The sequence below is a fragment of the Tinamus guttatus genome, unplaced genomic scaffold (assembly GCF_059628265.1).
Source record: "Tinamus guttatus ecotype Peru unplaced genomic scaffold, ASM5962826v1 Tinamus_guttatus_pri_ptg000125l, whole genome shotgun sequence".
Lineage (NCBI taxonomy): Eukaryota > Metazoa > Chordata > Aves > Tinamiformes > Tinamidae > Tinamus > Tinamus guttatus.
In genome coordinates, this window is record NW_028288659.1 from 3,416,230 (window position 1) to 3,429,866 (window position 13,637).

A 13,637-nucleotide genomic window follows, 5' to 3' on the forward strand; every position below is an offset into this window, starting at 1 on the left:
TCAAAACTATACCAATGTGGATTTGTGAAGGTCTTTCTAGCTTCAGGACCAAAATCTCAGATCCTGTACAAAGAATCCCTTTTTGAGTCAGCCAAGCATGCTTATGTTACTGATATTGGTGAAAGCCTTGATAACTTTGAATACAAGTATTTTCTAAACAAAACTTACTGGATAATTATACTGTAATATTGCTCTCACTGCAAAATCAGCTACAAGGGAATCAGATTGAGCCATCTGTTTCTTTTTTTGGCCTGCTTTTAGCTTATTCTGACTGTTACTTTGCCTATAGACTTCGTACCATTCCCTCTATTATTTGTCCAAGTGAAGCAGTACCACAAGCATGTGATGTTATGGCTTGTGTGAAGTCTTCTCAGTGCGTATCACCTACCAAAGAGAGTCACCTCCTCTTGTCTTTTCCCTCAATTTTCTATTTCCAGACAGTGCATTTATTCAGAATTCCTGTACATAACCCTAGTCATAGAGAAAATAAGAACCCAGATAAGTTCAGCTGCATTTTCAAAGCACTGATACCTAGAAGCAGTACAGAAACATGCACACGTGAAGACTATTCCTTCATTACAGTGTCACTAAACAGCATCCAGTGTACAGGCAGGACACCAGATCAATGACTACAGGCTGTAACAGTAATTGCAAGTCTAAAATTAGTAGAACCTTAATCTGGTACACTTGTTGTCCAGACATGAAACAATCTATGGAAAAGCAGGGTACTAAAAGAATAGATACCAAACCATGTATGTAGAAAGCAAGAATATTTTGTAAGACGGAACTAAATGCATTTATTTTAGAAATAGAGATTTCATTACTTGTGATTTGAGATTTCCTTGTCAGTTAATCTCCATTTTAGATAAAGGAGCTAATGAAAGTTTTATCTAACATTTAGAGTAAAGGAACATTCATCTCAGCTTGAGAAGAAAAGGCTAAAAACACTGCCTAATGCAATGTTGCCACAAACAGTGAGTACCGTAGTGAGTAGCAATAATTCTTCACGGCACAATGTAAATTTCTAGCTGTTCTTGAGTCACTGTGGTTTCAAAACTACTTGAACAAATAGCAGTGACAGTACTCATTCCTTTTCAATTCTACCTTCATAGAACAGTTAGTACACAAAGCCCACAAATAGTAAGTTGCTATACGCACAATACCCTTCTTCAAGGTCACTGGCAACCACTCACATAGAGGCTACAAAGAACTCCATAAACACACAAATTTTTATTTTAATAAATAAAGTTTTACAGGCTCAGGCTTTTTTTTTTTTTCTTAATATCACATATACAGAACAGAAACTGCCTGACCAATAACATGAATTAAACTACTAACCTTGGGAAGGAATGCACACCTTCTGTAACACTGAAGACCTTAATTGGAAAGGGATTTCTCATGGGCAGCATAGCTATTTACTTCACAGATTAGACAACTTGAGAAAGATGTGGCCAAAGCAAAGAGAGTGACCCTAAATGGACCACTTGTCTTTATAGCACCACAACAGTGCAAGGAAAGCCAAGAGCCTAAATGCTCCACTTTCTAGTGTCACTTCTGATGAGTATGCATGTCGTCACATCCTTTGAGCAATAAACCACAGGTGGAGAGGCTAAGCACAGCAGGTATGCAAAATTTTTCCATTGAAGAACAGATATTGGATGACACAGTAAAGTTATACTTCAAGATTTAAATTAGCAGATGCTTTTGCATCCCTTCAGTATGGCAGTGGAATAGATCCCACCTTCTTTCATAGAAGTTTAGTCCAAAAACTTCCTGTTGGCATTAGCACCAAAGAGTGCTACTCTGATTTCTGGCATCATCTGTTGAGAAAGAGTAAATATGAGCTATATTTAATGGGCAATACAATTGTTGTACATTCTATTGGAAACGCTGTGTGATAACTAGGCTAGCATTCAAAATTAAGAAGTCAATTCATGTGAGTTCTTCTGAAGTCTTCATCTGATCATGCACTGTGTGCTAGTCTACGAGGCAGAGATACCAGAGCCAGTTTTTCAGTAGGTTTTCTGATAGAATTTAAGCCAAAGTTCCCACTACTCAAGCTAACTTCAGTAATTAGTTAGCCTCAGTAATTCAACATCTACTGCAGCATAGCCATACAAAGCCTTTTATTATCATAATTTCTGGAGTTTTATGCTCATATTTCATTCAAAATGCATCATTTTGGGAAAAGCCATATTTGTGATAGAAAACCACAGGCAATAGATAGTTTCATTCCTTTCTAAAGATCTTCTTACTTGTCATGCACGTTGAAATCTGACCCCACATAGTATTGTGACTGTTACCACACTGAAAACTGAAGGTTTTAACTGTAAGACAGCACTAAATAATTATTCCTTGTTTACCTTCTCCGGGAGTCTAACTCACCTGCTGGGCTACAAGATCCAGACGACTTTCCAGGGTATTGGAAACCTTAATTTTGCCATCACTGTTATAGATTTCAACACCTCCAGCACTAGAAAGGGAAAAAGAAAAAAAAAAGAAAAAAAGAAGAAAACAAATCGCAGACATAATACATCTCCAAGCCATAGTGTAACAGACACAGTAACAGACACATTATCCCAAATCCCTGCTTATTGGAACATCATATATGTATGTCAAAGCATTTTTTTTAATATATATAAAGGATGCCTTAGTAAGATGGGACAAAGAGATGTAGTGAAGCAGTACTGCAAAGCATCCTTAGAAGTTATTAAGAGAGCATAATTGCATACAAGGGTCCTCATTAGCATGTTTAAAGTGCAAATGGGGCTATGAAATTTGTCACTACAAAAGAAAATTTTAGACTTGGAGGTTTCAAATTTTCAGAAATGAAAAACTCCCAGCAAAAAGTTTTGCTTCATCGTACATAAAAGACAAGATAGCTACTTTTAAAATAGACAGCTTTGTTCTGTGATCTTTATTATACTATATGGGAATAAAGCCTTGCAGATCTAGTGGCATAAACATCATTCAGTGAACACCCTGTAACACCGTATATTCCTCCTTACGACTCAATTGTTTGCTGCTTCTTGAGACAGAACGCATAGGCACATCTGTCTTCTCCCTCTCTAAAATTCCAGTAGTTAAAACTTTCTACCTATGGTTGTTCCCTGTCTGCTTCACTATGTGAAACACGCTGCAGGTTGCACAAAACCTTTATTGATGTTGTGACCGAGAGGGTACTGTAGGAAACTGCAGAATTTGTGCTTGATTCACAAGAAGTGCCAAACTGTGCTAAAACAGGAGCAGACACTTCATGCGATTATTCCATACGTGATGTTCTGCAGCTGCTACAGTAGCAGCTGTTGCCTTATAAAAATGCATTAAGTTAGTGCTCTCTATAAAAGACTTTCATTTTCCTTACATGTCCTCTGGCAGAAAGTTGTCTTGGTCAATGTGAACATCCACATCTCTCTTTGTGGCATTTTTGTAGATAGGAACACTCTTCTGTACAGCAACCTAAGATAAAAAAATAAACATCTAATTCAGTGCTAATGTGTTATTTAATGAGTAATTATTATTCTTAATATTGTGGTAATGTCTAAAACTTCCTAGGTAATAATCAAACAAGTAAATGATCCCCAAATCAAAGAGCGTACTTCCCCTCTTGCACTGTATTTGCAGCAGAAGTGCTTTACTCATTTACTCATATCACACATGTAGAATCTGGGCAGGAAATATTTGTAATGGTTTTTGGGCACTGGATATAGATATTTCCATTTTATTCTAAGCATCTTACCTTAACCATGGGGAGATCCTGTTTTCTACAGCGAACAGCTATTCTGGGCTCAAGCAGCTGGTAGAATCCCTGCACAAGATAACCATTGAAGTATCAGGAAATTAGTATTTTAATTGTGTTCGGATTGTTTAACCCCAAGAAAGGACAGGAGCTGATCAAACTGATAGCCAAAGAGCGACACCACTACCTTATTTTGTTTAGCAGAGGTGCAGTAGTTCTTTGGTTGTGCTCACCTCAAAGACATTCTGAGATATCACCAAAATCTGGGAAACCCCAAAGAACCTATAACTACATATGATGCATTTCCTGCACTAGCTACAAACCTGGAGCTCAAGTGTAGCTAAATGTATTGATCATAGGAGTAAACTGCCCAGGTAACATAGACATATACGTATGATCACTGCTTTGTAACCTGACTAAGCAAAATGCCAAACTGACATTCTCTAAAACAGCTGTTTAGTTAAGACATACAGTTATTTTCAGGTGTCTGTTCTAATAATCCCTCTCTTGCAGCTGCTGTGGTAATACATAAGCACTGAAAGAGGAGATGATCCCTTATTGCATCAGATCTAATGAGCCATGACAGATGGGTCCAGCTTGCAAGAATCAGACAGGTTTGTTTGATGCACAGCAATACTGCAGGCCAGACCTAAATATGGCAATGAAACAACAGTATTGAATTTGAAATACAAGCTGGGAGGAAACACTATTAAAAATTCTCTGTCATCCAACTGAAGAAGGTAGAGCTAGTGCCCTGTATCTGTGTGAGGTCAAAAAAAAAAAAAAGACTAAGTCATACCAGAAGGTGGCTCTAGTGGGCACAAAGGTAAATACAGTAAGATCCCGGCCAACATTTAAGTTAAGTCTGAGGACTAGAAGGTGGTACTCAAAGTCCATGCAAAGCCTTGTTCTGTGTTTTATATGTCTGTCACAGATGTAGGCCATACTACAGTGAGCTCTGTCAAAGTCAGGACATGTAAGTCTTAAATGCTCAGAACTTTTTAAAAGCAGAAAACTGCCAACTTCTATATTAGGAGAAACATCTTTTAACAAAGGTATGTTTGAGAAGCTCTTTATGCCACTTATTACAGAAGCTTAAAGTGTTTGCATTATATCTTATATGTGCATATTACAATGTATGCGATTGTTCTTATATCAAAAGCTTCTTACACTGGATTTCATATCCAAAATAAGCTGCAGCCAGACTTTCCTGTTCAAAATCCCAACTGAGAGGTGTATAAAATTAACCCCTCAGCAATATTTGATCTAGACTTCATACAATAACTGTAACCACTAGAGTTGGTTGACAACTAAGGACACATACCTAGAAGGATAAGGTTTCTATCAACTATTTGTTATGATTTAAATATTTACCTGTAGAACTAGTCCATCCAGCAGTGTTTGGTACCTGGCAGAATCCTTCACCACCTTGGCAAGTCTCTGCTTGGCCTCATTCAGCAAATCCTACATTCAGAAGAAATCAGATCAGCAGAGCCCATCTGGTTGGCATTTGGTTTCATGCCTACCAACTTTCTGTACTCCTAGCATGGCTATCACACCCTGCCAACACGTAAGTGTACACTCCAGCTGGTGTTCATCCAAGCTAGACCTTAATCTATGTGCACAACACAATATTCCTTCTGAATGTTCCCCCCTCGTCTTGGTCTGAGCCCATTGTAACACGACAATAATCCTTTTTTTTCATGGAAAAGGGAGAGCTCAGTAGTAAAGGCCTAGTATTTACTAAACTATTTCAGACAGACAAAATAAATATCCTGTAAATCACTGCCTACCAAACTAAGAAAGTTGCCTGAATAACTGATTTTTCCAGCTTTGTGATCAAAGAAATCCAAAACCATTCTGCTTAAGTATTTTATTTTTAATTTTAAGTAATTATCAATCAAAATCAAAATGTGAAAGGTTACTTTTAATTTGAATATCTGTGTTCAGGAAATCTGTATCAGAATTGTGAAGAATTTTATTCAGCTCAAACGTAGCTCCCAGAACTGAACTATTATCACACCTTCTTCAGGCAAAGCAATAGCATTATTCGGAGGGGGGGGGGGGGCAGTTTTAGCTGCCCTGCCTCCAGATGACTAAGAGAAGAGCACATGTTAACAGAATCAGTACTGAAATGCAGGAATACCACCGATCAACATCACAGTCAAATCTGACAATACTGGAGTAACATGGCATTTCTGGAAATGCTCATCTCTTGTTCATGAAGGAGGCTAAAGATCTGATAAGGGAAAAATGAGCGCACAGCATGTGACTTTAAGTGTTTTAAAATGAGGAAGAATGTTATGCATTACTCAGAAAGCACGAGCTTGAGTCAGCTGATAAATGAGGAAGAGATTACCCAGCAGAGACTATTGCAACAGAGTTTACACTCTTGCACTCTAGCCAGCCACCCACCTCCCCTCTGCAAACTAAAAAAAAAAAAAAAAAAAAAGTAAACTAGATTTAAGGAAGTAATTAACTGGTAAGTTCTTTTTTTTTTCTCCAAAATGGCAATGGCATCCACATTAACAAAATAATATATTTTTTTATTTTCAATGTCTCTCTGCTTCTCCAGTAGCTCAACAGCACCATCTAGCTAGAACATGGAACATTACATCGCTTCTGAGATGGGACAAGGAAGCTGTAAAAGAGATGACGGAAAACTTGCAGGTGTATCATGACCAAAACGAGAATACGCTGCATGCCATGTTAAACACAGTGACATTGAACGTAGACTCCATTTAGTCTGTACTGGTAAATGATCACTCACCCTATACCTGTCACATGCTAGAATTGGAAAGACCTTCTGATCTACTTGTGGCCCCTAACAGAGGTGGAACCGACCACTTTGTGGTGTTTTAAGCCTACTTGCTTAAGTGAAGCCATGCTAGCTTTGCCAATGGAACTTCAGCCAATAGACCTTCAGTTCTACAAAGTGTTGTGCAAAGACAGTTCCTGGTCTTTGAGGAAATAAACTACTGCCCAAATTGTAAGTACAACTGCTACTTGCCACATTGCTGGCAGAGAACTATATTTGCCTAAAAGGACAGGGTATTTAAACAGAGGATAGGCTGAAGTTGATTAGAAAGATGGACAATATTTTAACAAAATTTAAGAGCAGCTGGGGAAGCCATTTTTTGTGTATTGAAGCAAATTGCTCAATTATAAACCATATTTTTGTTTGGAGAGTGGAAAAGATCACTTCCTAGCACACAGTAGGAAAAAAAATCTCTGTATCTTTAATTCAGATATACTTACTGTAATAAGGTCATCTCTTGCCTTCAGAACCTTCAGTCTTGCCTGATTCATTAGGTTGGACATCTGACTGCAATTTGCATGGGAAAGTTGAATCAATCCACCAAACTCTGAACATGGGTTTTAGAACTACTATATTTAACTGCACACTTTAAAGATAACAATTCTACATATTTAATGATAAGCCTGTTGACTTGTCTGAATCTGTTTCTGAACTTTTACAAATGATTACAATGCAGAACCATCTCCTTCAATAACAGCCCACCAAACACAAAACCTAACATGATCATTAGTCCCAACGTAACACACCAATGTGGAGTTTTACACAATAACTGCATATGGAAACATAGAAGATTCGTTCACCAGACTTCTTAGAAATTATACTATTGTAATGTCTCTTCAATAGTTCCCCCAGAAAGTCAGTATATTAGCTACAATTTGTCCACTTCCCAAGGAAAAGCAGTTTATTGTATAATCAGTTGCAAGACGGTAGCTCAAGCTCTGAAGTTGACCATCTAACTTAAGCAACTTACATTTTCTTTTGCTGTTCAATTTGTTTCTCCTTCTTTTCATAATACTCCATGATCTTCAGCCTCTGTGTTTGCACAAGGCGACCCTTCTCAATGTTGAACTCTTCTTCTGCCTAGAGTAAAAATTAAATAACTGAAATGGAAATTGATTCCACAGTCTGAAAAACAAACAAACAAACAAACAACAAAAAAAAACCCCCACAGAATCAAAATGAAATGGCTATGCTTTAACACATCTATGGATAAACTGGGATGATAAAATTCCTGGTTCCATACAAGCAAAACATTTCAGGCAATACTCAAGTCAGCATGTTTTTGCTAAAACCTTTCTAATAAAGAAGCAATTTATTTTATCAATGTTTGACGGGTCATGTTTCTCTTTGGAGTCCTCACGCATATAATTATTGACCCTATATGTTACACAGTCAGTGGAGAGCTAAGAAACTAAATTCTCTTTTGTCTGAGCTTCAGGCCTGGATTTTTTTTTTTTTTTGTAGCCAGAAAGCAGACAGAGTCTACAAGAGTTCCTACCTAAAATAAGCTACTTAGCTCTCAGTGTCCTTCAACTCCACAATTTTAAGCAATGCTTAAGGAAGAGTGATAATGTAGGTATTACCCTTTAAAAAGCCTAGTTATATAGCATTTGAAAACACATAGGAAATTTTTATATTTATACCCGAGTACCCAGTCTCAGCTTCTGACTTCTCCTTGGAAATCACCTGCTTTAGAAGAAATTAGAGATTTCTCCAGATCAAAATGTTTATGGAAGGTTATTAACACAATAATACACAGACCGAGTCAAATACTAGTTAGATTTTTTTATATAATGCAAATTGGTAGGATTGTAGGACACCATTAATGCTCCTTTAGTAAACATCACCAGATTCCTATTATGCTCGTTCCCTTCTGAACTATCCCAAGTGAACAATTCTGCAATTAATTCAACTCATGCTTTAAATTTAAATTTATGATTTTCTTCCTTGTGATGGCCACTAATCACATCTAGAACCGAGTTTATGTGTGGCTATACAAATTTAGATACAGGTATGAACTGGCTCACAGATCAGTGATGCCAAGTTATCTATTGGCCATGGGGGAGGACAGAGGGTCTTCCAATTCATCTACTGTATCATATTAACACTTAAATCTCATTTTACCGCTTGCATATAGCTGCATACAAGTTCACATTTAAGCACTATGAAACCAGACAAAAGGTAGCTCCAACTCATCGCTCTTGATTTGATCTGTCAGAAGTTAATAAACATCCTGTTTATTTAGTAGCATAATTTTGCTAGATAAAAACTAATTGCAAAGGAAGTTGTATCTTTCGGAAGTGTTATAGGATAGTTATCAAAATAGGATGCCATATGCAGTTCTCCTATTGCACTTACGGACATTGAACCATCATCTTTACCTTTGCATCTATTTCTTCAGCCTTTTCATTGGCTTCTTGCTCAATGAAAGCCATCATGTGCTTGATCTACAACAAGAGAGAAAAAAGAAAACATTTTTGATTGCAAAGAACTGATGAAAAGGCAAGGTTTCCTCTGTTCCACAAGAAGTCCCTCCAAACCTATTCTTTAATTCTTATAATAGTGTTTCTTTCAAAGAAGTTCAATTGAGCTTACAAGTCAAAAAATTACTTCAGTGTAACACGGGCTACAAGAAAGTCATTTTTTTAATAATAATTCTGTACAAGGCCATTTCACTGGATACCTTAAGAAGAATCTAGTTAGAAGCACAATGCGACTATGCAAAATAAACTAAAGTCAGTTTGTACAAATGCCAGATTGAATATTTTCATTCTTCACTGAATGAGAACAGGAATTTTTATCCCCTGGACTTAAAAAAAAAAAATCATTGTATAATACAACTAAGTAGGGTAATTCTTACAACATTCACATGAAACATGGAAAATTAAATGTGGAGTCCTTGCTCTAAGCCAGGACAGATAGCAGTTAAAATAACCTGGGCCTTCCATACAAGATGAGTGCTTAAAGGAAAGAAAAGGGCTACGTTTCACCCTGGACAGATGAAGAAGTCCCCTTTACACGCAAAAGAAATCTTTCTTAACAGATGTAAAAAATTCTGTAGGAAGCTACAAGGTCAAGAGCTTGTGACAAAAGTGTTCAATAAAACAAACAAACAAAAAAACCTCCATTCTTCAGTTCAACTCTACAAATGATTTCACAGAGTAGTTGCATAATTGTTTGGAGGGGCTGGGGAAGAAGAAATCAGGGATAGCTGTGCTACTTGACCAAGACCACAACAGGTATACCACATGCTGCTTTAAAACATAATATGCATTAATAGAATCGATTTGAAGAACCTTTTGAAAATGACTCCACAACATTATAAAGCATTTGAGCTGCTTGTCTAAAGACATGGAAATCAATTATGGCAGGTTCTGCTCATTATGCCTACATGCCAACCTGTGACCTGGCTTAAGTTTAGGTTCACATCTGGAGTACCTTATAAGGACTCATACACACCCAAACCACACTTTTGAACGCAGCCTGGTGAATGCTTTGTCCTTTAGTGGACCATAAGATCTTACTGACTTTTTACTTGTACTCAGTGAAGAGAACAATTTCTCAACCTGATCTGAACAAACTTGGATGAAAGATCTTATCTGTATAGTCTCATGTTGAAATGAAGTATTTTAAAGAAAGAAAAGGGTGGCAATGTAAAGACAACCAAGGCATGCAGAGCAGCACCATGTCCATATAAAAAAGAAAAACAGAAGTTAGCAAACAAGTGGAGGATTTTAAGCACATACAATGGATGAAGTGAATGAAGATATCTCCATTCTTAAGATCAAGTCAGAGACTGTTATTTAATTCCAGTTTGCAATATTTCTGTAAGCATGTCCACCTGCAATTTGAGCTTCTTATCCTGCTCACCTGATTAGATGCCTGGTAAATCCAAGCATGAGATCTACCTTTAGAAACCAGATGAGAGGCATTTTAGAAACCATACGTGAGGCTGCTAAAATATGGGAATCTGTTTTGCTGAATAGCCTAATGCTGAAGGAGACTAAAGCTTTTGAACTACTTAGTAATTTCTTCAGGTTTAGGTTGGTTTCTGAACTTTGGAAAAATACTTTAAGCAATTCTAGATGCTCAACATATGTCCTCTGCCTAAGTTAGAGGAATAAGGCAGAAACAAGGTGATATGGCATCCATTTTCCCATGTCTGCACTGTAAAAATACATTAAACTAAACACCACTATTGCTTTTGCATTGAATGCTCTTTTTGCTTTTCACAGAAATGAAGAGAGACCCTAAATGAAGCTTTCACATCTAAATAGGTTTACTAAAAATAAGGCAGTCAAAAATAATTATTTTTAAATGACATGGTAATTTCAAATTAAGTTAATAGCTCTTGCACATCAAGGAGTATATGTACTAGCTTGATTAACCTTTCCATGGTAGGTTTCAGCTGTTAGACTGGTTTAGGCTAGAAATGACTAGCCAGAATACATACAAGAATCTGTAAGATACTGTTATCAGAAGAAAGTAACCAAACCTATCAATGGGGAAAAAATATTTTAGTTGAATATAATTTCTAATGTGAAAAATTGATGAAAGCACTAGGCAAGCGGTTGCAATTCAGAGGATCATTTGCCAAATCCACACGGATTCATACACAAGCAGAAGTGAGCACACTTATAAGCAATGTTCTCTTTTCCAGTTAACAGGTTCATCCTAGTTTCAACAGGGAAAAACAATTACAGGAAGGTCACAGATGTGCATTTCTATTTGCATTATGTGTTTAGTTTATCTGTATATCCTGATCTTGGCTATGGTAATTGAGCGACACAACCCCAAAGTCAGTTTTATTGAAAAGAAAGGAAAAAAACCCTATGTTTGCAAATAAGAAACTGGAGAATGTAATGTCACAATTCCTCTTCTGGAGAAAGGCAACCAACTGATTTTACTTTCAATGTGATGTTTCCTTGCCAGGAGACTATGTTTACTGAATGAGAAAGTGAGACACTTAGCCCTTATGATGCAAAGGGCATATGGTGCTTGACTGATCTGCCCATCACCCGTAACGAACTCCACTGACCAGCCTCAACTGGATCTGTGCAGTCTTTAACCCTCCGCACCACCTTCAACCCAGCTCAGAGCAGCTTTTACAGGGAAAAGCACTGTTTACTGTCAATAAGGACAGAACGTCCTGACTGGAGGAAGGACCACAGTCCAGACTCCGGCCTTGTAGATTTCCATTGCCAGAGAAGCCAGGGTGCACCATGCTGCTCAAGGTACAGAAATAGGAAAAAAAAAAAAAAGCATTCAAGACAGTTGAACAGCCTGCACAAATGTCATATTTATCTGCCTTAAAATGGGTTTAAATACTGTAGGTAGCCTAAAGGCTACTTCTGACCTCTTTCATTACAGCCTGTCACGAGGTGTCACCAAAATGCATGAGCAAAGTTCCCCCATGCATGGCAACCAATGGAAAGAAAAATCAACTCCCTCTGAAACTGACTTTGTTCCTCCCAAGGATTCCCAGCAAAGGGAATGCCTTTCCCCTTGTCTTCACAAGGGAGTGTGGCACCAGAGCAGGAGACCCTCCTCAGCAGCTAAAACGGGAGTCAGCCACAGGATCTGTTCCCAGCTACGACTGCTGCTTCAGAGCAGGCACTACCTTTCTGCCTCCAACCGGGCCTCTTCCAAGGGCAACCCTGCCCGCATCCTGGAGGCGGCCCCGAGAGAAGCTCTGCCGCCAGCGGCGGTGCCTCCCCGTTCGGTTCCGTCCCGTCGACTCCCTCCCTCCCACGTATCCCCGGCCGGGCCATGAGGAGCGCACAGAGTCGGCAGCGGCCACCGCACTGCCCGCTCCGGGCCGCAGGCTCCCGCCTGGGCACGGCTTCGCAAGCGGTACCTGCTTCTGGACGTCGGCATCGCTGAGCGCCATGATGACAGCGGCGGCGGCTCGAGGACGGACCGGCGGGACCGTTGGGACCGTTGGCGACAGCGAGGGGAATCAAATCCGGTTCGGGTCACAGCTGTTGCTGCCGCCGCTGCGTCACCGCGCCCCGCCCCCTCCGCGCCTCCCGGCCAATAGGAAGCCGGAGGTCGGCGCGGCCCGTTGTGCCTCAGCCCTGCAGGCCGCCATCTTGCGGCGGTTGGGGGTCGCCGCTGCCGGGCTCTGACTTGAGTCTGGCTTGCGCGGGCCGCGCCGGCGGCTTTGGCAGGGCTGGTCTCAGGCTGTTCGCAGCTGCGGGGAGCGCAACAGCGTTTTCCTGCAGTTAGGCCCTTCCCCGGTTTCCAGGCACGCCTCTCCCGCTGCGAGCCTTGGCGTGGGCGGGGGGCAGAATTAGGCCTCAGAACTGGAGTGAGTAGGGTCAGGAGCGCTGTGTGTGAGAGAGGGAGCAGTTTTCCCCCACTAACTAGTGTTTTAAGGACTTTGAATGGCATGGTGTGTGCAATTCTGAAAAGTTGTGGTAGTTATGAAGTTGTTAATTTACAATAGAGGGGATTTAGGTTAAACTTGAAGAAAAACTTGCTGATAAAGCTCTAAAGGAGATGTTTTGGTAGTGCCTTAGACTCCCCATCACAGGAAACTTTGGCATCAAGGTCACTTCCAGCTCTCAGTTGTATAAGGCTAGGAAATACTAGTATTATTGTTTTTCACGTTTATATTGGTAGTGTAAGATTAAACTGACTTTTTTTTTTTTTTAAACACACGAATGAGATGCAAGGCTGCAGTAAGAATCATGAAGAGTAAAGCAGAAGGACACAGAAAACAGCTCGGCAAGGGGAGGGAAAGGCCTGGATAGCACAATGGAGGTAGGAGGTCAAGGACTTTCAGGTGGAAGCAATTTAGAAGCATCTTGTGATAAGCCATTAAGGTTGGTTGTATTTCTATTTTTAACAGTTACAGCCACAGCTTTTCATTACAGAAATACACTGTGAGATGCAAAAGCTCTTTTTCGTTGTTTTTTGTTTTTTTTTGGTTACCTTCTGTCACTTTATGTCAGGACTACTTTCAAAAAAAAAAAATGCACCGATTCTTCAAGAACTTTGTTCCCAGCGTGACGTTATTTTGAGCAGTCTGTGACTGGTGGCATGGTTTACTCTGACGAGAAGCTTCTTCCCCAGTGC

At 39.4% G+C, this 13,637-nt stretch overlaps 1 protein-coding gene across 1 annotated transcript; it reads right to left on the reverse strand.

The window, feature by feature from the left end:
• Positions 1-1,211: 1,211 nt before the first annotated feature.
• Positions 1,212-12,564, reverse strand: ATP6V1E1 (ATPase H+ transporting V1 subunit E1). The gene is made up of 9 exons (XM_010220360.2): positions 12,415-12,564; positions 8,939-9,004; positions 7,528-7,637; positions 6,998-7,064; positions 5,114-5,203; positions 3,740-3,808; positions 3,365-3,459; positions 2,386-2,473; positions 1,212-1,820 (listed from the first exon to the last, which is right to left on the reverse strand). Exons 1-9 carry the CDS (start codon positions 12,445-12,447, stop codon positions 1,758-1,760), a joined length of 681 nt encoding a protein of 226 aa, XP_010218662.1. The 5' UTR covers positions 12,448-12,564; the 3' UTR covers positions 1,212-1,757.
• Between the last annotated feature and the right edge of the window lie 1,073 nt (positions 12,565-13,637).

What these genes read in the sequence shown, in the direction of transcription:
- ATP6V1E1 (XM_010220360.2), bottom strand. Translation starts at nt 12,447, where the DNA reads ATGGCGCTCAGCGATGCCGACGTCCAGAAGCAG. An exon ending in ATTGAACAGCAAAAGAAAAT is followed by an intron (nt 7,065 to 7,527) that starts GTAAGTTGCTTA and finishes TGCAAATTGCAG; the next exon opens with TCAGATGTCCAACCTAATGA. An exon ending in CAAGAGATGACCTTATTACA is followed by an intron (nt 5,204 to 6,997) that starts GTAAGTATATCT and finishes TTCTGAATGTAG; the next exon opens with GATTTGCTGAATGAGGCCAA.